Source organism: Apus apus, chromosome 6 (genome assembly GCF_020740795.1).
Source record: "Apus apus isolate bApuApu2 chromosome 6, bApuApu2.pri.cur, whole genome shotgun sequence".
Lineage (NCBI taxonomy): Eukaryota > Metazoa > Chordata > Aves > Apodiformes > Apodidae > Apus > Apus apus.
The window spans coordinates 21,657,731-21,684,891 of record NC_067287.1 but is presented as its reverse complement, the minus strand read 5'-3'; the positions used below and the strand labels follow the sequence as shown (position 1 = coordinate 21,684,891).

General features: G+C 35.2%; 1 protein-coding gene across 5 annotated transcripts in view; it reads left to right on the top strand.

Annotated features, from left to right (window-relative positions):
- The window catches only part of LOC127386306 (neurabin-1-like), a 39,609-nt gene that overhangs the window by 10,629 nt on the left and 1,819 nt on the right, over nucleotides 1-27,161 (top strand). The window contains exons 3-18 of one of the 5 annotated variants that reach the window (XM_051623143.1): nucleotides 3,620-3,752; nucleotides 4,227-4,347; nucleotides 4,850-4,954; nucleotides 5,131-5,251; nucleotides 5,714-5,857; nucleotides 6,120-6,173; nucleotides 6,750-6,979; nucleotides 8,171-8,267; nucleotides 8,348-8,534; nucleotides 9,353-9,504; nucleotides 10,643-10,976; nucleotides 13,775-13,859; nucleotides 14,953-15,024; nucleotides 15,616-15,811; nucleotides 21,435-21,551; nucleotides 25,906-26,094. In XM_051623143.1, coding sequence (XP_051479103.1) covers nucleotides 3,620-3,752; nucleotides 4,227-4,347; nucleotides 4,850-4,954; nucleotides 5,131-5,251; nucleotides 5,714-5,857; nucleotides 6,120-6,173; nucleotides 6,750-6,979; nucleotides 8,171-8,267; nucleotides 8,348-8,534; nucleotides 9,353-9,504; nucleotides 10,643-10,976; nucleotides 13,775-13,859; nucleotides 14,953-15,024; nucleotides 15,616-15,811; nucleotides 21,435-21,551; nucleotides 25,906-26,094 — 2,337 coding nt within the window. Of the gene's footprint in view, nucleotides 1-3,619; nucleotides 3,753-4,226; nucleotides 4,348-4,849; nucleotides 4,955-5,130; nucleotides 5,252-5,713; nucleotides 5,858-6,119; nucleotides 6,174-6,749; nucleotides 6,980-8,170; nucleotides 8,268-8,347; nucleotides 8,535-9,352; nucleotides 9,505-10,642; nucleotides 10,977-13,771; nucleotides 13,860-14,952; nucleotides 15,025-15,615; nucleotides 15,812-21,434; nucleotides 21,552-25,905; nucleotides 26,095-27,161 lie in introns of those variants that run through there. The other 4 variants (XM_051623142.1, XM_051623146.1, XM_051623144.1 and 1 more) reach the window with 4 other exon arrangements.

Below are 27,161 nucleotides of genomic sequence, written 5' to 3'. Positions count from 1 at the left end.
TTTTATGTGCTGCTGAGAGTTTGAATTAAGCAAGGTCATTGTTGTTTTCCTGTGATAATGCTGTTCTCTGTCATAGCACTAAGATGATAAAATGAAGATTTTTAGTTCTGTAGGGTAACAGGAACTGAACAGTAGAATTATTTAGACATTAGGCTGTGTTGGGTTTTTTTGAGTGCTGATCCTGATTACGTTGATACTAGTGTCTTCAAAGGAGGCAAACTGAGTTTTGCATTCAAAAAGTGATTAGTTTCCTGGGTCTGAAGAATGCAGTTTGTTGTGTATCCACATGAATGTATTTGCTCTCCAAGGACTAAATTTTTTTTTTTAATTTCCAGTTACGTAGCTTAACGATTTAATTAAACTAATCCTTGAAAATCTGTCCGTCAGAATTTTTTTTAATTCATATTATTTTTATTAATTCTGAAGAAAATAATTCTTGAATATAAAAATACATTCTTTTTTTTCAGATAGTAGGTTTTTTAATCATTTAGTAGCTTGACAGGATCCAGAAGTTATTAATGTTAGGTTAACCTTCTGGGTTAGGGTAACAAGCTATGGTAAAATGCTTATAAAATTAATCTGGTTTCTCCTATGTTGATACAATAACTTGTGTTTGCTAAAGCATATATTTTTAAAATATCACTTGCATACTAATAATTTTACGATCTCTGTCTAGCAGTGGCTTCTAACTAGTAAGATTAGCATTTCTTTTGTCCCTAATGTGTTTGGTTTCAGTGACTAAACCCTGTCAGACAGCCCAGGGATGAACTGTATTTAGCTTTCCTAAACTGTGTAACTTGTAAATTATATTATTTATTACCGACATTGTAACTGTATATAATATTACTTTTGCTACTTGGCAAGAACAACTTGCTGAGCAGTTCTTATGTTTTCTATCCTGGTATCAACAATTTTACTGTTTCCGCCTCATAAAAGATAAAATACTATGTTATGATTCCACATGTGCACAATAAAAATTTCTGTCTTTTGCCCTTGACACTTTGACCATAGTTTTCTTTGTGTGCTCTTTTTTTTTTTTTTTTTTTTTCTCATTGCTGTGTTTGGCTTCTGGTTATATATCAGTTTTGCTTTTCCTCTGTTCTTTGTACATTCACATTTTTCCTCAAAATTATTTTTCTGAAGTTTGGGGGAAGAGTCCTTATTATTTTGAAACAGGTCTATCTTGTCTTAATTTTGAGGTTACGGTTTTTCGAGTGTTATCTAAATGTTCTCACACACTTGTCATCTGTCACTTGAAGAGAAAAATATTAATTCTTTCTCCTAGTGGATCAGCCAGAATTTATTACAGATAGGTTTTTCATAAAAAGCCAGTGTGCATATAAATATTAGTAGCCTCCATTTGCATATGTATACTTGTGCTATTATTTTATGAACAACAATTGTAAACATCACTGCAATCTCAGAAACCACTAATTTTAAATTCCGTGATCCACTTCCTGCAGGTGATCAATTCCTGTTGTCAATTTTGTGTCAAAATGGGCAAATTCCAGGAGACTCTTGGGTGCAACGTTATTACTTTCATGTTGGGGGAAAAAATAAATTCCCGACATATTTTAGTGCTGGCAGCCTAAGACTTGAGGCATACGTGATGTTATGTTGATTACTTCCCTCCAGTTTTCAGCACTTTATACATGGTTGTGTAAGGAATTGGTCATTTATTTGCTAATGTAATTAATCAGTAGGTAGTTGCTACTTGTATCATCTGCTTTGTGAGTTAGACCACTGAGTTAACAGAGAATGAAGAAAAGAGTTATCAGTGTCTCTAAAATTAACTACTACCTTTCTCCACATCTTGCCCATTCCTCCATTTGATTTGATCTTTAACATTTTAGTCATATGAGTAATACTGTATAATATGTGCAGTTATAAATAAGTAAACTGTTTTTTCAGGCCCCAGTACTTGATTTATTTTCAAGAACTCAGATACACTCTAACAAATTACCATTTGTCCACTTTTGAACTTCCTTTTTATTACTGGTTTAGAATTAATCTTATAACTTGGATATATTTTTAGAGATACTGCTTTTTCTGTTGGGATGGAAAGTAGTGAAATTAGACTGGTCTTGTTCCAAAGGGAGAAGAGTATTCCATGAAATGCTTCTGCTTCATATCCTATTTACTGATTTGGGGACTGGGAAGGGAGATTAATTTAGAGATCTTGGACACCTTTTTTCTGATAGTTAGAGAGTAAGTATACTTGAGACCATCTGGATGGTTTTCTTTGTTTATTTTGCAGACTTTTCTGTAAAGTGTATGGAAAACGTGTACTTTAAGTGCAACCCTTGTTGTCTTCCCATGTCCAGTTATTGCCCACTTTTGTCAGTATGATAGTCCAAAGCAGCAGTTTATTTACCTTCCTGCAAGACTTAGGAAGAAAAACTTTTCCGTAAGGTTCTTTTACTGGGAGAAACATGAGACTTCTGAGAGTGGGTTTCTTCTTTCCCTTTCAGCCAAGTGGATCTAATCTTGCTTACTTATTGGACTGCTTTATGGCCATGCGATGTTTCTGGAGTAGCTGTTTTGCAGGATTTGGCAAGGAGTTTGTGAAACTGTCCTCCAGCTGTAGTCTGGAGGTGAAGCTGTAAGCTCCCCATGGGAAATACTGAGTTATATTAGTTGCTTTTTGGTGATCAGTTTCAATAATCTTTTTCCTGCTTCCATGCAGAGCTAACAACATATATTAGCAGATGTAAATTCACTGGAAAAATTTTAATTACAGCTTACTACAGTTAATTCTCTCTTATTTACATGATTGCAGTTACCTCTCTAGGTAGTCCTAGTGGGAAAATGTGAGTTGCAAAACCTCAGTAGGCCAGTGTAAATTAACTTTGTGTCAGCACTGCACGTTCTTGATTAGGGAGGTGGCTGCTGCAGCTGCAATCCATAACTGGTTTTTGTCTTACAGTGACGTTGATTAAAACATTCAGTGCCTGCAAAATTTAAGCAGATAAATGGAGGGGGGGTGTATTATTTTTTTTTCCCTAATGTATCAATTTAAATACAATTAATAAACATGCTGATAAGTAAAATCAACCCTGTTACATGTAGCTCTTTCTTCCTTTCTAGATTTCAGTCTTAATTCATGTTGTGTTGTTTATCTTTTATTTTTTAACAATTCAGAAATTCAGCTGGATTGGTTACTAAAAATAGTAATGGATGTAACAAGGCATTTCCTTTTCCTGGGAAACTGCATGATTCCCTTGCAAAATCAGAAAACCACATCTGTTTGAAGCACTGCAATTGGCAGCTGGTGAGGGGGGAGGGAAGAAAAGAGGAAGAAGGATTTAGGAGAATGTAGTCCTAAAGAAAAAAAAAGTCACACTATATCAAAGAGCAGATGACTGATTTCATTGCCTGATTTAACTATTTGGTGCATTTACAACACAAAAAATATTTAAGGAATTGTTTTGAAACTTCTGAAATGTTGCTTTTGTGCAATTTAGAAACTGTCTTACAGCAGCAGTGTTTATTAAAATTTATGGTTTAGAAAATGTGAGATCTAAAAAAAACACTTTAATTTCCATACTGATTTTCTTTCAATTACACCATGTTTGGAAGGGGATGGGAAAGCACTAAAAACATTTGTTATCTTTCTCAGGTTTTCAGTACTTACTCAAATGAAGATTATGATAGACGAAATGAAGAAGTTGACCCTGTGGCAGCCTCGGCTGAGTATGAACTGGAGAAAAGGGTGGAAAAAATGGAAGTGTTTCCTGTCGAAATTGAAAAAGGTGCAAATCAAACCTTGAACATTTTAAAAAACCATTTAAAATTGTATTTTCCCTGAATTTAGGTCTTCGATTTTTGAACGTGTGTTCAGGCTTTCATTTGTGGTTAGCTCTATTGAACTCAGTGAACATTACTGGACAGGCCTGTACTAAGTGCGAACTGTCAAATTGAGGTTAGGAAAGCTGCATTACTAAGTGACAGATCTGCACCATAATGTATATAAATAATAAATTTTGCTTCTTCCTATCTCCTCCATATATCATTAAGCTTTGAATCTAATAGGCAACCATAACTACCGCACAAAAAAAGCTTTAAGTAGTATCTAGATAGAAAATATGCCGGTTTTGGTTGGGTTTTTTTAAGTGAATTTTCTTATCTTTTGTGTGGAAGGACTTGGAATGTTTTGAAGCAGCTCACTGCCCCTAAGTGTTACATCTTGTGTTATGTGGCTAATGTTAGATTTTTGAATCTCTTAGGTGACAGTGGTCTGGGCATCAGTATTATTGGAATGGGAGTTGGTGCTGATCAGGGACTGGAAAAACTAGGTATTTTTGTGAAAACAATAACAGATGGTGGAGCTGCTCAGAGAGATGGACGGTGAGTTTTTCATTTAATTGATTATTTCAAATTTTCTGTCTGAGCCCAAATGCTGTCATTGCATGTGCTAAAGACTGTGAATAAAAGTAAAAAAGCTGAATGCAGCTGAATAAATATTGCACTCCTGTTTTATGTTAACATTTTTTTTTAACAGTATTTTTCTTTAATGTAGGACATCTTTGCAAAATAAGTGTTGGTTTGCTTACAGCATATAAGAGAAAAGCTGAGAATGTGCCCTTGTATAAAAGTGCCACAAAATCACATTGACACCCCAGGACATCTGTCACTGTATAAATAGCATTAAGAATGTCACAGCAAATACTGTGTAAATTTTAATTGGCAATCTGCATAGTAACTTAGGCTCAGGAGATTGTTTTTTAAGCACTTCATTTCTTGGGACTTATAATTTCTCTTTATGAATACTAGTGAGTTTTAAGTGATACTTGGCATGTCAAAAATCTGTTAGTCCATAATTTTATTGAAACATTTCTATTTTTTGCAGAATTCAAGTAAATGATCAGATTGTTGAGGTTGATGGCATAAGTCTAGTGGGAGTTACTCAGTTCTTTGCAGCAACTGTATTAAAAAACACCAAAGGCACAGTGAGGTAGGTCAGTTTTCTATGAAATAATATTTCTTTTTGTCATTTTTCATTAATGGAGAATACAAAGCCATAATATGAAAGCTTCGCAAAGACATCATTGAAGGCAACAATATGGCAAACTAATCTTTTAAGCATTTCTTAAGGTTTTTGCTGTAAGGTGCTTTGTTTTTCTTCTGCAGGTTTCTGATTGGGAGAGAAAAGCCAGGGACTCAGAGTGAAGTAGCCCGCCTCATTAGTGAGACCTTAGAGCAAGAGAGGTGTCTGTATGAGCAGCACTATGTTCATGATGATACAGAGCAGGTAAAACATCATACATCCTTGGATATTTTTAAAAGTACATGGAAACTGCTACATGCAATAAAATCTACAAATGGAATAAATGGGTTTTTTAATCAAATTGAAGAAAAAAAATTGAGTAACAGGAAAAAAAAACCCAAGCATCAGAAAACACAACATTTATACATTAATGTTATTAAGAGACACGATTATCACTACTTGCTATACTTCCAGTTTATCAATAATCCAAATATACGTGTAAGTATCAGCTGTGTGTGATTGTTTTGTGCATAGCTTACTTAGCCCTTTTTTGAGGAACTTTGATGAAGGTATTTACAAATCATCTTTAAAACTTATCGTAGGTATAAGAAATGAAAGAGGAATAGTTACTAGTTGATAAAAGTTTTGCAACTGTTTGGATTTCTGGTTTGTGTGCCTTTGTTGCTGCGTGTGTTACAGAATGTCGTGATTTTCCCATTTAACCAGGATGATGACTATGATGATGACGACGAGACGTATGAGTCACATTTACATGGAAAATCTGTAGAAGTTTTTGAACTTCCTGAAAATGAAGATATCTGTTTACCACTGGATATGGATTCAGCACAATCTCTTCTTAAATTTAAAGAGGTGTGGTAGCAGCTTCTTAAATATTCTTTGTGATACACTGAGGAGCATCTGAACATTGTAAGATTTAGATGTAATCTCATTCATGTCTGTCTCATGGTTTTGCGTTTGTCTTCCCAACATCACCAGTAAACCTTTCTGGTAAATGTCCCTTGAAATGTAGGTGTTCTGTAGTTTTCTGATTGGTTGAATGAAGAATGGACTAAAAACTAGCATTGCAAGTGTCATTTTGTTTGTCCTCATACAATTTGTTTGTTTGTTTCAGCTACAACTAAAACATGCAGTAACAATAGCTGAAGTGAATCAACTGAAGGAGAAAGTAAGTTTTCAAAGAATCTTACTCTTTTGTGTTGTGTTGTTTGTACGAATTTTACCGATGGTAGGCTGAATGCAGAAGACTGCAATCTCTTCTGGGCCTCAGGCTCTCTGTACTCTGTGTTATGCTAGACTGGCATTTCTAAGCTGAAGAGCTGTTCTCGATTGAAAAAAACAACCAAACAAAACAACCCAAAAATCCGCACAAAACACAAACAAAACCCAACCCCACAATACCTCTTGTGCCATTATAAAATGAATGCTTCAGTATTAATGCTTAGAGTAGAACTGTGTATAGTACTTTATGGAACAGGCTCCCAACCACGAGAATATTTTTAGTGGATAGAACTTTTCTTACTTGATATTGTGATTTGGGTCTAAAATGACAACAAACACGGCTGCTCACTCAACTCCCCACCACACACAGACACACAGACACGCATACACAACACTGTGGGATGGGAAGGACAAAGGCCAACTAGAAGCTCATGGGTCAAGACAAAAGGCAAGGAGGGTTCACTCTGAGGTTTTTATTTAGTCTTTTAGTTTAGACTAATTCCTTAAGTATTAATCTTTTCAGTTAAAAACAGTTGAAGGAGAAAAAAATGAGTGGAAACTGAGTAGAGCCCAACTTCAGCAAAACTTAGAAGAAAGCAAAGAGAAAATCAAGAAGTTAGAGACCTACTGGTTAGAGGCACAGAGTTTATGCAAAACGATAAATGAGCATCTTAAAGAAACTCAGGAACAATGTGATGCTCTTGAAAAGAAATACAACAAAGCCAAGAAATTGCTGAAAGATTACCAACAAAAGTAAGTACCCCAAAATACCACATCTCTATTTCTTGCTTGTATGTCTTGTACATTATGGGGAAAAGTAACAGAAATACCTAGAGTTAGGATTTGTTTAACACACTTTCTTTTCATATGTCTGAGTTTACAAAAGCAGCAGGCTATTCACAATAAATTCTTTCGTACCTTAAGTCATCAGGTTTTGGACAGGTTCTCCAAACATTTTTATGCTGCTTTTAAATCTAAGCTTAGGAAAAAATATGTGTCTATACTTTTGGGAGGACTACTTGAAATTTGGCATGATGTATTTGGCAGTCCCTTTTGCTGTTCATGATGACCAACTTAAATATTCTGGATAGGGTAGGCATCAAAGGTTATAAAATGCAAGCCAGGTACATGTAATTCAGTCTGAGTTAGGAGTTGTATCTTGTAGGGGAAGTAAAAGGAAATTTGGAGAAAAAATAAGCTTAGGGTATGTATCTAGGCCATCAAAATGGTAGCATGAAGATAGTATCTGCAATATGTTAATAGGCTTGGGGTTTTTAGTAGAGATAATCTTGCTTATTAGATGTTACTTTTCAGTGTGTTTTCATGCTGTTTGGTGAGCTTTTTAAAGGTCTCCATTCCCCCCCTTCTCCCAAGCTTATCTGCATGAAGTTCAAAAGAATGTTAATACAACTGCTAACATGCTAGTTTCCACTCCCTCACTAGCACATTCCTGCTATTCCTTTGGCTGTCTTTGAAGGCTTTGCATTTCCTATAGGTGTTTTACACTTATTTTCTGGTTTTGTGTGTTATTCCATCTCACTTGCAGCTTGTATTTTTGTTTCTTTCTTGTAGTAATGGTTTCCTTTTGTAAAACCCACCCATTGCAATTTCTGTAGGATGAACCAAGTAGGAACCTGAAATGCAGTTTGTTTTCCTATAAAGAATTCTACCATAGCTTTTGGAAGGAAAATACTGTCTGTGCATGTATCTTTGTGGAAAAGGGTACAATGTAATCGTAAGAGTCATGCATGTATTTAATGATTTAAACATACATGCAACTTGCCACTTTGGAAGGTAGGGATGGTTATAACTTTGTAGAAAACAAATTTTCAGTCTTTAATAACAATGCTTTTTAGTAAATGCAGGTGTGCATATTTCTGTTTTATGTATTTTTTATATTTTTACATATTACTGTTTCATATATGTGTATATTTCTTTCACCAGAGAAATAGAATTTATGAAAAAAGAGGAGGATCACACAAGGCTACTTGAAGAGAGAGACCAGAAATATGCAGAACAGCTGAAAATATATCAGGAAAAAGTAAAGCAGTATTATATTTTGAAATAGACTTCTGCATTATTGGAGAGTTGTACCTCACTCCTGAATTTTAATTCTTGCAGATTTCAGATCTTGAAAGTAAATTGAAAGTATATGAGAGGATGCCACATGAGTTTGGAGGTGGCAGTTTACTTGGGGATGGCTGTCAAAGTCCAGGCCAATATGAGCAGTCAAACATGAGAGGAGAAAATGAAAAAGAAACAGAATCAATAGAAGAAAGACTGAATTCTTCAGATATGTTATTTTCTGGTAAGTAGGTTATAGGATCTTTTATTTGCATTTAAGAAAAATTAGGAGTTGTTATGTGTGTCATGTGTTTTCCTTGCTAAAAGAAGTTAAGAGTTTGCTATTGAGTACTGACTGGGTAAATGTTGGACCAGATACAGCCAGCATGGGTATTTTTGTTTAGGTCCCCTATAATTTTCAGTATGATAGGAAAGTATTTCTTAAATGCTGTGGAAACGAGGAGATAGAAGGAGAGAGATCCATCTTCACTGTTCCTCAGGTTCTCTGTTAGTGAAACCAATAATGTTAGTGGGACCAAAACTGAGATACAACAGTTAAAATCCCATAGCTGAAAATCAATTATTTACAGCAAAACTAATCATGAATTTTTTTCATTTGCCTTTTAATTTTCTGCTTACAATGTTACAAAATATCAGATGGTGGTTCAAATGAGAAGCATATTTTCAAAATATTTGATAGATGCTTGTATGCTTTGTAAAGAGCTTCTATCTTAAAGAACAAGGACAGGAAAGTACATTTTTGGCACAAATGCTCATCTATTTGAGAATAAAACTCAGTTTTCAAGCCATAGTACAGTTATACTTTGGATTTTAATTTTATAAAGGGAGGAAATTGGGTAGAAGTGTATGTTAAATTTATTAGAAATTGCTATCACAATATGTTAAAATATTGTATTACATAAAACAGTATTTTCATATAGTAATGATTAACAGATAGATTTAACATTCTGATTTCACTTTGGAATATTATTCTGGGCAGTGGGTTGGAGAACTTGCCTACCAGTGTTGGGTGTTTTTAAAAGAAGTACATATTTGTTGCAGATTTTGATGCTTTTATCAGGGATACTCCCAGATTAGACACCAGTGCCCACAAAGCAAAAGCTCAGCTTGCTTTGAAAGTAAAGCGCCAGCCACCTTCTCGATTGAAGCTGAAAGAATCTCTTGAGGCTGGACAACAGACTGCCAGTCTACAGGTACTGATATTGGTAGATAATTATGCATTTAGGAGCCTGAATGTATGTTAAATGTTGTCTGTGTTTGCAGTTGTGAAGTGGTGCCTGTGCCTCATTCAGACTTGTCAAAGCATCATATTTTTATACTATATCAAGTGAAAAACCCCATTGAGGTTCATACCACATACGTGATCACTGAATGGTTTGGGTTGGAAGGGACCTTTAAAGATCATCTAGTTCCAAACCCCCTGCCAAGGGCAGGGCCACCTCTCGCTAGACCAGGTTGTCCAAAGCCCTGTCCAGCCTGGCCTTGAACACTGCCAGGGAGGTGACATCCACAGCTTCTCAGGAAAACCTGTTCCTGTGTCTCACCACCCTCATAGGAAATAATTTCTTCCTAACATCTAATGTAAATTTACCCTCTTCCAGCTTAAAACCGTTCCCCGTCATCCTGTCACTGCATGCCCTTGTAAAATGTCCCTTTCCAATTTTCTGTAGGCCCTCTTCAGGTACTGGAAGGCCACTATAAGGTTTCTCTTGGTCTCTGACTTGTTCTTTGTGGCACAGTTAATTTGAACTATGTAAGCTTGTTGTATTCAACTTACTGAAAGATTTTCATATAGTCACAGTCGTATGTTAAGAATTATCCTTACCTATCTTATCATTTCTCCATCTGAAATAAGTTAGTTACCAAATTTCTTCAGACGCTAAACATTTATGAAATGCTTGATTATTCCATAAATAATTGTTGAAGTCCACGAAAAGTATACCAGTAAAATGTTCTAACAGTTTCTGGAAAACAGGTAAAGAACTGAGGTATATATAGTTGACACATGAGAGTCTGTCATAGAGGAAGAAGATTGAACTATCAGTCTAAGAAGGTGTTGAATTGACTTGGAATGGCCAAGATGTACCAGAACTGACTTGGTTAGAAAAACATTATTTGGGATGTGCAGGAAGATTTGTATAAGGGTAGAAAAAGGGAAGCCTATAAATACCAATTCCATGTGCTTTAGATGGTATCTACAGGTGATTAAGTTAAAATTCTCTGAACTGAGGAAGTTTCTGTGTAGCATAGCATATCCTTGCATCCTAGTAGAAGATCAGATAGCAAATTATATGTCATGTCATCATAAAATAACTTTTGAATTTGTTGAAGGATGAGGATTCAGAAGATACTGTTCTCAACAGAGAACTTTCCACTGTGTACCTAACCAAGACCTTAGAAACAAGTGAAAAAGCCACCCTCCCACACCTGGATGACATAGATCGAAAGAGTGAAAAGCCTGAACAAACAGAAAGCACAGAAAGTCCTCTAGGGTCAAGTCCTTCTGCTTCCACACACTCTTCTCCAGTACACAAACCGAACAACGAAAATAGCACAACCACCACCCGTTCACCTCCTCCTGAAGGGATGTCTCCAAATTCTCCTCAAGGGTATCCCAAGAATGTGAAGCAAAAAGAAGCCAAAGGGAAAGGGAAAGAGGCCAAGGGTAAGACTTAAGGGTTTATTATTATTTTAATCCCTCAGGATTAAAGTATTACAGATTACAGATATAAAATAATAATGAACAATAAACTACTTTGAGGGGAAAATGAATTGACTGCAAAACTAATTACTTGTTCTAAAACCACTTTTTAATTCTTCAGGAAAGTTTGAAGTTAGCATTAAGTATGCAAGGTCACTGGATTCTGTTTTTACGTACTGGAAGATTTTGGGACAACAGTAGTATGTTCTGAAATATGCTTATCTATCTTTTTATTTTTTCATCTACAGCAAGTTACCAAATTCCTACAAAAACTCAGCATTTCTAAAATAATTTATAGCACCAAGAATCTAAGAGGTGCTTGCAAAATGAATGGTTTGGTTGAAGAGTTGAAGAAAGGAATAGGTCTAAGTCAGTTTGGTAAAAGCTCAAGCCTATAAATCTGGAGAGTCTGCCTGCCTTGATGTAAGCTAGAGGGGGAGCCAAGTCCCGACTGTGGGTAATCAGCAAAGGTCCTGAAACACTTCTGCAAAACACTAGGCTTGGAAGTGGCAGTGTATCAGTGTCAGTTTAACTGATTTCCTGATTCCTAGAGAAAAAATCATTGTTGGCTTTGTGCTTCCAGATGTTATCCAGGTGTTTAAACAAGATATGGATTCTGAATATTATGGGAATTACTGCATTGTTCATCTTGCCCTCTTAGGATACTTCTCACTAGGAAAGGTTTAAGGTATAATAATCCTAGTCACTACTAATCATTATTTGATATAAATATTTGGCATTTTTCTTTTGAATGATTGAAAAAGGTATCAGATAAAATATTTTAAATTCTTGATACTTCCTTTAGTCAGCTAGTACCATATTTAAAGGCAAATTATACTTGCTGCCTTTTCTGTACAGCTTGGACAAAACGTTCTTTTTAATACCTTGAATCAGGATTTGTTTTATACTCTCCTCATTCTATGTATTTCTATAAAGTCTTCAACAAGAATGACCTCTACCCCAGCTCTTGTTTGTTTTGCTTGTTTTTCTTAAAAAAACCAACAAACCTTATCTCAACAAGTACATAAAAGTTTGTTTTCTTTTCTACAATCTTCTGTGCTGGCTGAAGTATTGCAATTATTTTTTAAAATTCAGAGTCACTGAAAGAGCTAATTAATGCAGTACATGAAAGATAAGGATTAGTGTTGAAAGGTTGCTCTCTGTAGGCAAAATTACACTAAATATTACTTTCTGCTAGGTTGTTGCTTTGTAACTGAATTTAAATATCTACCTATTATTTCATTAAAACAATCCTTTCTGTTATCCTCCCATCCAGTCATGGTCTATATTTTAAACTATTGTACTGCATTTTAGAAATTGCCTCTTTTCCTAAAATACTACCTCTGGAAAAAGAGGTAGAAGCAAATGTCAGTATTAAATACAGAACCAGAAGAATTAATTTTAAGTTGACAGGAAAAATAAACATTTTAATTGGTAGCTGTAATTCATTGGCTGTTACATGTTTAGAAAGAGTGGTTAAGTAATGAGAGAAAATTCTGATGTTCATCAGAAATGATTGATCAGATATGCCCAAAAAAAACCCCAAAAAAACAAGACACAAAGTAAAACCCTTGACTATCCTGACTGTTCAGCATGTACACTTTGAGATAAACATTCTGTTTCAGGAAGGATTATTAGCTGATGGGGTGGTGGGGAGTTGTCCTCAGTTTTATGTAGTAACCATGTTTTTTGGTTTTTATGTTTCTTGAAGGCATCTGTGTATCTTACTTCATTTCTGGAGTTGTCTTGAATGCAGAACTTAAAGCCTACTTTGTCTCACAAAAAGTGGTCTGCGGGTCTTTCATAGGCAGTGTAGTTATGAAACAGCCAATTTGCGATATTTCAATTATTTAAAAAGTAATCTAGTAGCTGGAGAATTTAAAAGGAAATACATTCAGGACTTCCTGTAATCTGTTACAGTCCATTGGGAAGAGGTAGTGAAGTGTGATCCTAAAGTCTGTCAGTTAAGTTCACTTACTAATTGAGCAGTTGGAATTGAACATGCTCCCTCTGGTGAAAAAATGGATCCTAGCAGGTTGTATTCCAGTTATGAGAACACCAAGAATCTTGGAGGAGCTTCCAAGTCCCCATGATTTCTTTAGAAGGAGTTACAGTTTCTGTACTGTTTCCAAGAAACTCCGCTTGTTAGGATCTGTCTGCTCTCCAGGTACTAGCAATCATGTTGATTAGGCACCCTTCCTGGAGCTAGCAGCTTGCAAATGTAGTGTTCCAAGTAGCTGTCCTGGACTAGCTACTGAACCAGAAAAAAATACAAAAAGCACATCTTCAAGCACAATAAACAATTACTAAATGCTGTACTTGTTCAACTGTTGCTTTAAAACTGAGCTTCTTCCACGCGTCTTATCTGGTTATCTAGTTGCTGTATTTTGAAGTTGACATTTTGCAAAACAAAAAGGTAATTTTTCTAAACTTATCTTAAACTATCTTTTGTTTGTAATTCATTGAAGCAAAATGCTGTGGTAAGTTTCATCAAAAGCATTATTTTGATCTGTCATAAGCAACTGTTGTGTTGCCATTTTTCAATTGTACAACACAGCCAGGAAGGTGGAAAGATGCCATAGAGAATAACTTATGTGATATGGTTGTAATATTTTCAGCGAGTAGCTGCGTCTGTGGATGAGAATTTTAGTGCTGTTACTCAGGTTTTACATATTTACTTAGAACTGTCATCATAAGTACTTGAAACTCACTAATACTTTTAGAAATAACATTTTTATTTTTCACCCCTCTATGAAAAGCAGAAGAAAAGAAAAATGAAGACAGGACAGTAGAAACAAATGAAGGAACAACATCAGGGAAGTCCAAAAGAAGATTTCCAGATTTTGGGTAAGATTTTACGTGTGTTCATTTGGAAATAAATGGGTTTTAGTGTTACTTTTGAAGAAGGAGTATCATGTTCTCTAAATAAAAAAATGTTGAGGAAATGCTACTTTGTAGCAGCACCACTGGACAGATACTTTTTCATCTTGTATTCATAATGTTGCATTCATGTTTCTGCTACATTTTTATTAATCTGTTCTTTTTCTCCCTTTAAAGAATTTCTTGGGGTTATTCAGCTTTTATCTGAATACACGTTTTCTTTATTTTGCATATTGTATATCCAGGCATAGTTTTATGCCAAAATATTGTTGAAGCTGGACTCTAATGTCCTGCTGGCATTACAGTCTAAAATAGATACCTGTCTTGCCTTAGTTCCTTCTACAGGAAAGATGATGTTCCATAGGGCTTGGTTATAGCAGCTGCTTGCTGATCTGTGTCTTGGAGGTGAACAACACTGATGAGTGGATTTCTGATTTTCATGTAGAAAATGACATAGTGAACAGGGGTAAAAAACAAAGTGCCAGCTGCGTATTATTTGGAAATGTAGTGTGGTAACTGTACTCTGGGGGTCTGAGAGAAGAGTTGCTACATTCTGCAATAAGCCTTGCTCCTTTGGAGCCAGGTATAAAACTTGTTGAAGCCAGCTAACATCAAAGCCTCAGACTGGTACTGCAACAAATAAATCATAGTTTGTAACGTAAAAAATTATAGCTTATTTCGCACACAGAGAGTGTAATTAGTCACTTTGATCAAATCACTCAGCATTGCATAGGAATGTTATATAGCAATAAAATTGTGTTCTTTCTCTTGGTTGTATCCACATTATGTTAAGTTTCTGTGGGCATTTTCTGTATTTATTTTGATTGTATGTGGTCTTTGAAAGGTACTTTCATAATTCTGTTATGATTCTTAAAATACGAACAACAGTACATTTTTAATTGCATGCATAATCTGTAAAATCATGCTTTGTGTGACAACATAAATGTAGCTTTTTGTTATTGTGGAAATGAGTATAAAAACTAGCTTGCTGTTGCTGATTAAAAAATGTTGCACCATATAAATATGAACACTTTATGAAAGTTGTGTTTTTTCACTTCAGTGGATTACGGAAATCTGGGGGCAAAGGCAAGAAACAGGAAAAAGAAAATCTAAGAGGTTCTCTGGATAGCAGGTAGTTGTTTTGGTTTTTTTTGTTTGTTTAATGCATACATGCTGTATTCCTAAAAATTTTAACCTAAGAATTTATTTAAAACTATAATCACTGTTTGACCTTAAAGTACATTCGAGTACAAAAGTGGCAAAATTCTATGAAGATGAATATAATGATGTGGAGATCACCTTCTGATTTCATGAAGTAAGAAAAATACAGAGTAGTACAGAGGAAACAGTAAAGCAGGGCTTTATTTTGAAGTGGGTCATAAGATTAACATGTTGCATCCTATCTTAAATATTAAAACTGTATTTTGCTTAGGAAGATGAACATTCAGTAAATTAAATTAGCAGCTTTTATTTGAAATTATTGAATTGCTGTGTGAAAAACTGCAAGAGTAGTTACATTTTTGTTGTTCAAAAAATCAAATTATTTTGCATGGATATTTAAAGGCAAGTAGCAGTTTTAATTTTAAATATAAATTGTGCTGTGAAGCTCATAAAAATTAGTGGAGTGTGTGTTGAATTTGCTGTTGTTTTCTGGAGAGATTGTCTGTTTGGGGGGTGAGGTGTTTTGCTGTTGTTTAAATACAATTTAATCTACTTATTTCAGAGGTTCCCGAGAACTGCTGGATGACTCTGGCAACAATCTGTCTGCATCAGATTCGGATTCCCCTGTTCCTACTTGCATGCCTTTCTCTTGGTTTGGAGACAGCCATAAAGAGCCTCAGATTTCTAGTAGCAGCCTGCATGTTACTCAGAGTGGGCAGGACAGTTGTGAACACGGTCAAGAGAAGAACAGAAGCAAGGTAAAGATCCTACTAATTTGACTAATCTGTGCTTTGAATATTTAAGTGTTGCATCTTGATAAAGTGAAAACATCAGTGCTTAGTATGTTGAAGCTTGATGACTTAGTCCTTGACTACATCACCTCTTACAAACATTGCTGCAGAAGTCTGAGACTTTATAGCCCTCACAAGCAGACACTGAATGTTCCCATTCCCTCTGTCCAGTTGAAACATCAGTGGAGGCTATTCAGGCTGAATTAGCATGTAAGTAACAATCACAGGATATGTTCTTTCACTGGTTTGTAACACTAAAAGTAACAGTAGCTTTAGGACAGTATAGTTTTAAAACCAAATCTGTGTCCCTGTCTAAGACAGTCTAACATTAGGAGAAAGTGTACATAAATAGAGGTCAGCTTCCAAGGCGGTTGGCCAACCAATTATTACCACACTGGTAGGTAGGAGTGGAGTACCAGACAGGTGGATGAAGACAGTGTCCTGGTTTTCATCAACAAATTTAGTTTTGAAAGCCAAGTCTTCTAGGAAACTGCTTCTGAGTAACTGATAATGTTCCAAAAATTTAAATCCTTTTAATCAGATCTTAAGAGTGAGGCTACACAGTTTATGCTATAGCCATACAGTTATCATATTTTACAGTTTAAACTATTTGAAAGAAATAGCTGTAAAACGTAAGGAGTTTAATGTGTGCACTGATTAAATATGTTATTAAAAGCTACTTCAATGTAATACTAACAATCTTACTAACTTAATTCATCTTTCATTTGGATTTTGTCAGATTTAAAATTTTAGCTATTTGAGTAACCTCATAAGCTAGGTTTGTTCTTGAGTTTCACATCTTTTTTTCATGTTAATTGTTTAAAATGCCCTTTCACTTTTTCCTTTACCTTTGTGTTACTAGAGAGCAAGGAGTTAGAAATCCAGAAGAGAAACTTGTCAGGTTGTAGTCCATGAAGTCACACACATTTTGCAGAGATTTCAGATAACAAGAAGTTGACTTTTAATGTTTCCAGATGCTGATTGCACAAAAATGCAGTTATAATACTTTTTTTTTTTTAATTACCTTATTTTCTTGGTAAAGGAGTACACGAGTAAGCTGTCTGCATACATAGTTTGTAAAAAATTACAGAAAGTGGTTTTAGAACCATACAACACTTTACTTACAGGAACTGAAGAGCAGTAGGAACTTCTTAATCTGTGGAGTGACACTTTACAGAATACTGCCCAGGGTCTTATCACTCTCATGTATTTACAGCTCCTGAGTCGTTTGCTTCTTTTGAAGCATGTAGTGGCCAAGAGATGTTTCTGTAAATAACCTAAGGATCTTGGGACTATAGGATCCATGTTGAAGAAGCGCACACTTCAGTACAGTTTTTTTATTAAATAGGATGCATCTCTTAGTAGGCTGTAGCAAAGCTATTAAGAGATGTTTTCTGTATAGATAAACAGTTAGTAGTTTAGCTTTTAAAGTCATTGGTTCGTAAGACCACATTCGTCCCCTTTTTATTCCTCCTTTCTGTCCAATTAAAATAATTTTTGTGAGCATAGTGGAAGACCCACTGCTGCATTCCTATTATAAACAGACATAATGGGCTTAAGCACCCCATAATTTGTTCCTATAGACACTTTTTGGCAATCAAAAAGGTATAGATCTTTCCAGATTGGGTGCTCTCTCCTCTTCCATGTTGCCCTGAAATAATAACCTTTTTTTCTCATTGTATACTTCATCCAAGTTGATTATAACTTTAACCTTCCAGCTGGTTCCTTGCCTGCTATTTTTTCTATTTTTTTTTCATTCTCATGCTCCAGTATGTAATTGCTGTTTGCTGCTGTTTTCCTTAGTTTAGTGCCAGTTGCAAACCAGCAGCTGGAAGAATATACAGCTCCTCAGCTATATTCCTGCTTTGTAAAATGGTAGAAAGCTGACCCTCTTAAAGAACAGATTCTTGTACATCAATTGATCCTAAAATGATACTTGGTCTCTGCAAAGTCAGACTATTTTTACTTTGCAACATTTGGGGTCTTTTATAAAAGTGCTAATGCGACAGTACTGCTTGGAATTGCTAAACTTAGTAGATCTTAACATGTCCTTAAGTTTGCACTGCAGTTACAAGTCCTTGGCTGTTAAACTTCACTATGAAAAGACATTGAAACTGAGAAAGAAATGTGCTTGACCACTCTGCAGTGAGTCTTTGTTACTAAACAGCAGGGACAAAATCACCTTCCCAGAATTTAAGGAAGGAATACTCCTTTTTGTTGATGTTGAGGTCATAGTTCTTACTGCTTTTTATATCTGTAGTGTCCCATATGATCAGGTGAAAGTATTTCTTAAAGAGCAGGTAAAAGTAGAAACCCCTATCATAACTTTTGTACTGAGTCTTTCACATTTTGTGTAATTTCTGTAGTTAAGTTTTAATAGTTATGGTGTAAGGAATGTAATTACATTTTAACTGTTTCATGTTTCTGCAAATTTGCCTCTTGAAATTACTGCATCTAGGAGGATTTTGTCTTCTTAAAATGATACTGAAGTTAGTCTTAAACTTGTAATTGGACAAAGTAATGAATCAACTTCTCCTTGCCCATGAAAACTAGGACCAAGAATCAAAGTCCTATGATCTGAGGGTTTGTAGACTGCTTAGCCTTATGAGATTTCTAAATTACACAGTTCTTAAATTAGGCCCTTACATTATCTGCCCTTTGATTTAGTCCCATTGTATCAGAAATGATACAATACAAACACATAAATACTGTTCATATTCATTATTTTTCCAGAGCGTTATTTAGCTTCTGTAATCTTTTCTACAGTCTTTCATTTTTGTTGCAAGGAAGAACAGCCTGGTGTAAATAGTTTATAATCTTAGTACCTTAAATCTTAGGAAGCATACCTATAAAACTTCTATGCAAATTTTGTGTTCTTAAAAAATAAAAAATCTTTGCAACTGGCTCTAAATCCTTAAAAGGAAATTATTACTTCTTTAAATCAAATAGGAGCAGCGGAAGGAGAAAACATTACAACTGGTGCTGAGATGCTTTACTTCTGGCTATGTTTTCTTCACATTTTTTCTAAGGTCTCACTAAATATGTTGCTCAAGTATCATCTTGTCTCTTTCTTATTTTTTTTGTACAATTTTGTTTCTGAATTGTTCTCAATTACACTGCAAGGGTAGAGAGAGTGAACTGAGGGTGGCTGAAAGAAAAGCTCCTATATAGATTTTCAGTTTGGGTTGAAATTAATTTGAGAAAAGGTATGCTGTTGTTTCTGGTAGTACTTTCTACACGTGTAAGACTGGAGAAATCCCTGCAGTATAATGTAATTAGTAAAATGAGCTACATAGTCAATAGAATACCGTTTTCCAGTCATGTACAGTAAGATGCTCCATGAAAACATAGCAGGACAACTCAAGTTGTGGATTGGGGGTTTTTATTTGTTGGGATGTGGTGGTGATTTTTTCCTTGTTATTTTGGTTTTGGGGGTTTTTCCAGTTTTTTTAAGACCCGAAATGTGTATCAGTAATTCAGGGTAAAAGGAAGTGCAAAGATTAAATATCCACCCCCAAAACAGAAACAGAATAATCTAGAAAATTTGGAGTTCAGGTTAAGCTGAAATCAGAATACAAATACAGAAGTGCTCAATGAAGACAACTGCAAAAAACATAGTTCTCTTATAGCAAAATAAATTACTGAAGAAAAATGTATTTAACAACACCTTAACTTAGAATCTCTGATCATTTATGCATATAGGGATATGGTATGTCATCCTTACCAAGTGTTGTTAATTGATTAGATACTGAGATAAAAATAGATAAAATAATGGGAAATAATTGCTCACTTTTTATGGGCTACAAAGAGTAGTGCTGAGAAATAAGTTTTAGAAAGGCAAAAGTAGGAAGCAAGCTTTTGGCAGAATTATTTTCCACTCATTAAAGAAAAATAACAAAGAAGTCAGGTTCTGAGATGGCAGTTGAGTTAATCAAACTAGAAAATACTCTGGGAAACCTACATTAGTATTCTTTAGAAAGATTTTCTTACCAAAACTGCTGCCAAGTTTTCAGGTGTAGTAGCTGTGGTTTTCATTGTCTTCAGCTTGAGTCACAGGCTGCTTCAGTTAACCTGCCTGAGGTTGTACTAGTACTGGCTGCTGGATAAGTTTCAACCTAGACCCTGCTGCTTTTAGATGCTAAGTCAGGTGTACAGATCCAAAAGCTTCCTTTAAAGACAAAAGACTAAGTATAACTGAATGTAAACAGTAAATGCTATAAAGATTTTGCATTCTTTCAGTATGATGGTTATTACACTAGTCATAATTCAAACCTGAATTTTACTTTGTTACATTAAAAAATAAAATAGTACTTTATTAATTTATTAAAAGAATACATTGGTCAAAATCTTTTATTTTGGAAGAATTTTCTGTTTTGAAAATAACTTGTGCAGGCTGTCAAACTGCATGATTTCTGAAGAGTAACTGTTAAAACGTACATAAAGACGTTTGAGTAATTGTTTAACTTCTAAAATGTTCAAGTTTATTATACCGTTTTTACACTTTTGGTACTTTAACTATAAATAAGATTTTACATAGCTTGATACAGTCCATTTATTACAAAACTACTTCTAAATATACTTTATATGGTATCTTTTTCATATCAAGGTAATTTTCAGATAACATGATTCTGTTCCTCAGATACAGCCACCTCAAAATTTAATTACAAAATAATAGAATAGTTTGTGTTGGAAAGAACCTATAAAGGTCATCTCATCCAACCCCCCTACAGTGAGCACGGAGATCTTCAATTAGATCAGGCTGCTCAGAACCCTGTCCAACCTGACCTTGAATGTCAGGGTAGATGGGGCACCTAGCATCTCTCTGAGCAACCTGTTCCAGTATTTCACCACCCTTATTGAAGCTGTTAAAATGAACAGCAATGCAATACAGTATCTTAAATCAGAATTTAAAGCTTTGGGAAAGCTTGTCTTTAGGCAACCTCTGTATTCTCTATTTAATCCCTGACCTGCAAGCTGCCAAAAGCTCCTTGCTATTCAAATCCTCAATATATGTCAGGCAAAGACCTCCTATTTGTTTCACTGTCAACTACAGTAGTTTGATAGTTCTCATATTCAGAAACTATTTAAGTTGTGGGGGCACTTCTGTGCCATGGGAATTTTAATGACTATAAACAATTAGGACTGATTTTTATCTCACAAACAGAACAAGCGCCTTCTGAAGCCCGTTCATAGTGCTTGTGTAGGTTTCAGTTGAACACAAACTCAGCATGAGTAATTCCACCAAATCAAGCTCAAATTGCTTCTCCCCAAGTGTGGTATGCCTGCTGGAAAAGTAACCACATGTATTTCCTCATGTACTTCAACAGCATTTCAGGTTACAACCAATTCTCCACAGAAGGTGCTTTTAAGGGGGATATTGCTTTAAATTTGTTGCTGTGTCTTTGAATTCAGAGTTTAACAAAATACAAATCAGATGCTTGAAGTAGTGAGTGCATTTTATATGTGATCTAAAGATAACTGAGTCATAGTTGTTTTTTTTAAACCATAAAACAAAATTACTAGAATGTCACCTTATGACCTGCTTTTCCAAGGGGTGAGTTAATAAAACATTATTTCCACTTGTTTGCAGAGTAGAATTGTCATAGATGATACATACCATAGCAAGCCAAGTTGTGAACTTTCAGGGTTAGTGACAGAACCAAATCTGTCAGGTCGTTCACACACTTTAACCTTCTCTTCAAATGAGGTGAGTTTCAAAGTGTGTATATGTGTCTTGTTGATGTTGTTGTTCACACTACAGCATGTGTAATAGAAACAGATTTGTGTAATGTGAAACTAGATGGCTGTTTCTGTATTTTAATGTTGAAAAGCCTGGCAAAGAATCGTAAGCGGTTTCTGAACTAAGGACATGGACTACTAGATAGCATATCAGCCTTTGTGTTCTGATCCTAGTTATATCATAAAAACTGGAATTAACTCTCTCTGATCAAAATGCAGGTCTAATTTTAAATATAACACCTTTCTGTTCCACTAATTTAAAGCAACTTTCTGGGTGAATGAAAACTGAAGCATTTTTGACCTTGCCTTCACATCTGTTCAGGTTTGTTTTACCATACAATTTAATATAAACAAACACAAGAAAAAAGGAAAAAAAAAAAAAAGTAGAATATGGTGGTTTTGATGTATAGGTAGAAACTAGATACCTTAAAGTCAGTGTTCATTTCCCTGGAGAACTCTCTTGGCTACCGCTGAAACGTAAAATCTACATTTTGGTAACATTCTGACATACTGCCTCATTTGGTGTTTAACTGATGGGCATCTTTATAAGTTAAATCCTTTATAGACTAGGAGGAGTCATTAAAAGATTAACAAAGTCATCTTCCAGAAATTAATTAGAAGGCTTACCAAAATGGTAGTGATAATGTTTTGAAGAAAAAAATTAAATGGTGGTTCATGAATGTGGGGGTTCGTTATTAGCTATCTTAAACCAGACTTTAGTGAAAGCCAGCTCAGTCTTACAAACAATGTTATAAATATTAAATCACTAACATAAAAGTCTGGGGTGTCAAAAATCATGTAACTAGCTTACAAGTTTCAGTAGTGGTTTAATGCAGATTTTTATCAGAGATGACAGTCACAGATTTAATAAAAATCAGAGGAACTCCAGTTAGCATCTATCATTGCAAGTACTCCCTGCATTTTTTTTCTGGAATGGTTCATGAATGGAATATGTGTTCCTAAAACTTGCATAAAACTTGAAAGCAGTATTGTTGATCAGTGTTACAACTTTCAGTAAACTACTAGTTCTGAAACTCAAATGAAAGTTGTTTATTACTAATAGTGCATGTGTAAAGTGATGACTTAAGCCTGTTTTTTGTTATAGATTAGTAGTGTTCTTTTTAGTTCGTATGTTGCTTATCTGCATGACCAATAGAAGTTGTTTATACCTTTTCAGTAATTGCATTGATTACAAGGGTCTGTTCTGAGGATAATTTTAAGTAAACTCTAAACCAGTTTCTCTTTTGGAAAGCAGCGTGTATGAAGACTGTTCTTGGGCTTTCTTAATTAGTAGTAAAATACATTGAGGTCTAGGAAAAAATAAGAAACTAATCTTACAGCAATTTTGGATATTTCAAATCCTTAACTTAAACCCTTCACAAGTAGAATTTCTAACTGGTGCTTGTTGTTCAGATTGGTTAATAAATGTCCAGCAAGGACCGTACCAGCCAGTGTAACAACCACTGCTTCCTGAGGAGTGGGCTACTGCATGCTGCCCTACCAATCCTGGAATTGTTAGTAGACAGGAGATGGAAACTAGTCTTAGAAATCTAGACAGGAGCAGCACTGACAAGTCTGCCTCTACTGGACAGGTACTCAACAGGCAGCTTGGGGAGGGTGATCAGAGTTGGTTGTTAGCACTCAGCTAGTTACAGCAAAGGCACCTCCACTTGCAGTGGTTAGCAAGCGAGCTGGTCATCCCTCCTACCTTTCTAACGTTTTTTATCATCTGTTCAGTGGTGTGATGGCATCGGTGTTTTATTGGATTTTGTATTTGTATCTTTAAAGTCTTTAGTTGTTTTCTGTACTTGTTTCTTTAATCACCTGCTTTTTTTATGCAGGACCACATGGTTTTCTCATGCTTCCATACCTTATAGGTAGCTTTAGTTCTGCTTTCCGAGTTTGCAGCTGACCTTTTTTGTGTGTGTGTGGTGGCTACTTTGGGGACTATAACTCTGCTGTACAAACAGCCTGGGACAGGCCTTCTGCCTCTGGAAGGACAATAAACAATTGGGGAAAAAATTTCTGTAGAGGTCTTATTTAATGACCAATAAGCGCTACTCAGAAATCAGTGTTCTTCATCTTACTCTTCTACACTTTTCACTTTCCTATTATATTCTGAAAAAATACTTACAGAAATACATATGTGCAGTAGTGAAAATGTGATGTCTAAGTGTTTTATCACAGATTCAGTTTTTGGTACACCTTCTTGCAGTATTTATAATCTGAAATTACAGAAGCAAAGCTGTTGCATGGCTAGCACAGATTAAATAAAACTAACGAGCAGGTTCCAACTGGAATAAAACATGTTGCACATTAGTCAGTGTAAAGGATATATATAGATATATACACACACATACACACTCCTCCTTAAAGGACAGAAGTGTATATATATAGAAATAATATGTATGTGGCAATATATATATTAGTATTTCTTGCTGCTGGTAGACCACACACAACTGAGATATAAAAAGTTTCTCATTCTTTATGTATTACTCATGAGCCCTTGCTAGTAGGAGACAAAATTAAAAGGTACCAATATATATTTTGTATTACAATATCAGGCTGAGGAATGCTATTACCTAAAATGATTTACAGTATATGGGCATTTTGAAATTCCCTTAGTAATTTATACAGTGAATTTTCTTTCTCTGTATGAAGCATCCCAAGTTTGATAGCTTGGATATAAAAAACCTCACTGTGCCCCAGTTGTCTGATACAGATGCTGTATAGAGCACTCAAGCAAAAGCTCTTCTGGAGCTCTTGTTTAGTATTTTGTGAAAAGTATTATTTTGCACATCAGGAAGGTAGATATGTTCGTGCTTGTTATATTTGCATAAGCATTTTAATTTGCATTAGGAGTTCAATTTTCAAGTAAATTGCCTGATTGTCCCTACTTCCTTGATTTCATTTATCTTGGAAATCAAATCAGATGCGTTCCAGTATTGTTCCTGGTGCCTTTCAGCTGCTAGTGGCCATTGAGTCTGTGTGACCAGACTAGAGTTACTGGGAATAAAAAATTAAAAAAAAAAAAATCCTTTTAAATGCTTGTGCTAAGGATTTTAGGATCTCAGCACAAACTGTTCTGCTCTACAAACATGTTCCTATTTATCTGTACTTGCCTACTAATGTAACCACTGTCCTTTGTTTCACAGAGCAGGGAAGGCAAAACTGTAATAGTATTATACAAAGTCCTCTGATACACTGGAAATTTAAACTGTATTTATTTCACCTCAAACGTGTGTTCCATGTAGTGCTGTCAGATCCAGTTTACTGTATGATCAGGTTGCATGACAGGCTTACATCTGTATCTTTCACTTGTAATTGTCATAATTATTTGGTTACATTCAGTTAACTCTCCCACATTTTCTATCAAAGGAGTTGGATTTTGTGAGAACCCTCTGCTTGGGACCTGTAGTTGTTGACCTGAAACTTACAGGGTCACATCTCAAACCCATCTCTAGAAAGATCCGTATTTCTATGTTTTCTTTCCATGTGTAAGGCTTACTGGAAAAAGTGGGCATACTTTCCACTGTTTTGCCAGTATCTTTGTTAAGCTGCTTAGTGGAGTGGTCTGCAAGTCTAATGCAGCCTGTACTCAATTATGAGCTTTTCTTTTGTGATGAAGTGCTTCAGGATGAACAGCAGTACCTTTTCCCTCTCAGAAGCCAACTGAAATTGAAGCAGGGAAATTCAAAAGCTCTGTGAGCTAGCAAAGTATATTTTCACTGGAAGGCTACAAGCTCTTAAATTTCTGAAATGCTCTTCTGCTAGGCAAACCTTCTAAAATGTTGACATGAAGGCATTAGATGAAAGAATAAATAGTCCTCTCTTTTTAGAACTGCATCAAATTTAGTAAAACTGTACCTGGAACAATCACCAGATTTACTGACTACTAGAATTGCTTTTATTCTGGATTTCCTTCACTTAACAATAATCAAAAACACAGTTTAAGCACTACTTGGTTCTCTTTGGTGCTATGTGAGGCAGTATCTAACATCAGGATTGAGCTACCCTAACTGAGGAAGCTTTTTTATTGTTAGGATACATCAAACTAAGTGAATGCTTTGCTATATTGATTTCTTAGAGAAAACCATTTATGGTCACTATTTCTGATTTGGTTTGTGTTGAATGTTGTAGTGTCATCTCGTTTATAGTAAACTCCTAGGCAAACTGATTATAAAGTGTGATCTCAAGAACATTAGTCCTTTTGGAACTGGAGTGTGTTTCAAAATGCTTTTTTTTTTTTTAGTCAGACTCAATTGGCAACTGGAATTCAACTTAGTCAAACATTGCTTATGGTGATTTTTCTAATTGGTTAGGCATTAGATGATGAATTCACAACAACAGGAAAACAAAATCAATGGCACAGTAGACCTATTTCTGACTGGACCACCCAGCAAGTATGCCACTGGTTAATGGGAATGAACATGGAGCAGTATATTACGGAGTTCACAGCTATGAACATAGATGGACAGCAGTTAATGCAGCTTGACAGTGAAAAGTTAAAGGTATGTGAATATTCCGGGATAAATTGTAACTGTATAAATTGCATTGCTTATTCGGACTTTTTTTTTAACCTACAAAATTTATTTTCCTGCTTTCGTGGCTGTTTAAGGGATAGAGTTTTGCTTTTGAAATACTTGGAGACTGTACAGTTGATTAGAATTTAGTAATTGATTGTACAACTAAAGACAAGCCATTTTTAATCAGAAAAATACCAAGTATTTATTCCTTGTTTGCATCTTGAGGAACTCAAAGTAAGCATAATTCCCCAGAGTGGCCTGATACATCTGTCCTCAGTCTTGGCTTAAGCTTGTATCAAAATAAGATCCAGCCAATTCAAATGCATAGAACTGCAGGACCCAGTTTTAGAAATCTCTTTCTTCCACATGTCCTCTTTAGATAGGAAGGTTAAAATTCTATCTAGTTTTAAATGTTTTTGTTTTTTACTCCTACTGAAAAAAAATTATTCTGAATAATTTTTTTTAGCCTTTTTTTGCATTTCACCTCTTGGAAACTGCATGGTATGTATCCCTTAGAGTGCTAGAAAACTCAATTTTTCTTAGATTATCAGACTCCATTTTGGATAGGCAAGATGTGTGATTAAAGTGAGGTTCATTAGTCTATTCTGGCATAAGACAAATTATTGTTAGTGATTGATAGCAGGATTAGAGTATTTTAGAGAGGGGGGGGGGGGGGAAAAGTCTGACTTCAGTCTCCAAAACATATCTGCATTTTAGAATAGTCCTGCAACACTGAGTGTTCTGTATTTGCTAAATATTTCCTTGGGCACAGAGGAAATACTCATTACTGGTTTGTCAAATTACTGTCTGTATTTGGGGAACTTTGGATGTTGATGCTTACTTAATTCAGAGCTCAGAGTGTGAGCAAGTACCGTGTGTAACTTGGAGTCAGGTACCGCCACCTGCTGATCAAAAATCAAAAGATACTATTTACTTACTGAATATGCTTCTTAATAATACACTTTTAAGTCCTTAATATTAAAATAAAAGAGTAGTTACTGAATATAAATTCCTCTTGTGTAAAAAGAGCTTGAAAAATATTTTGAGACTCC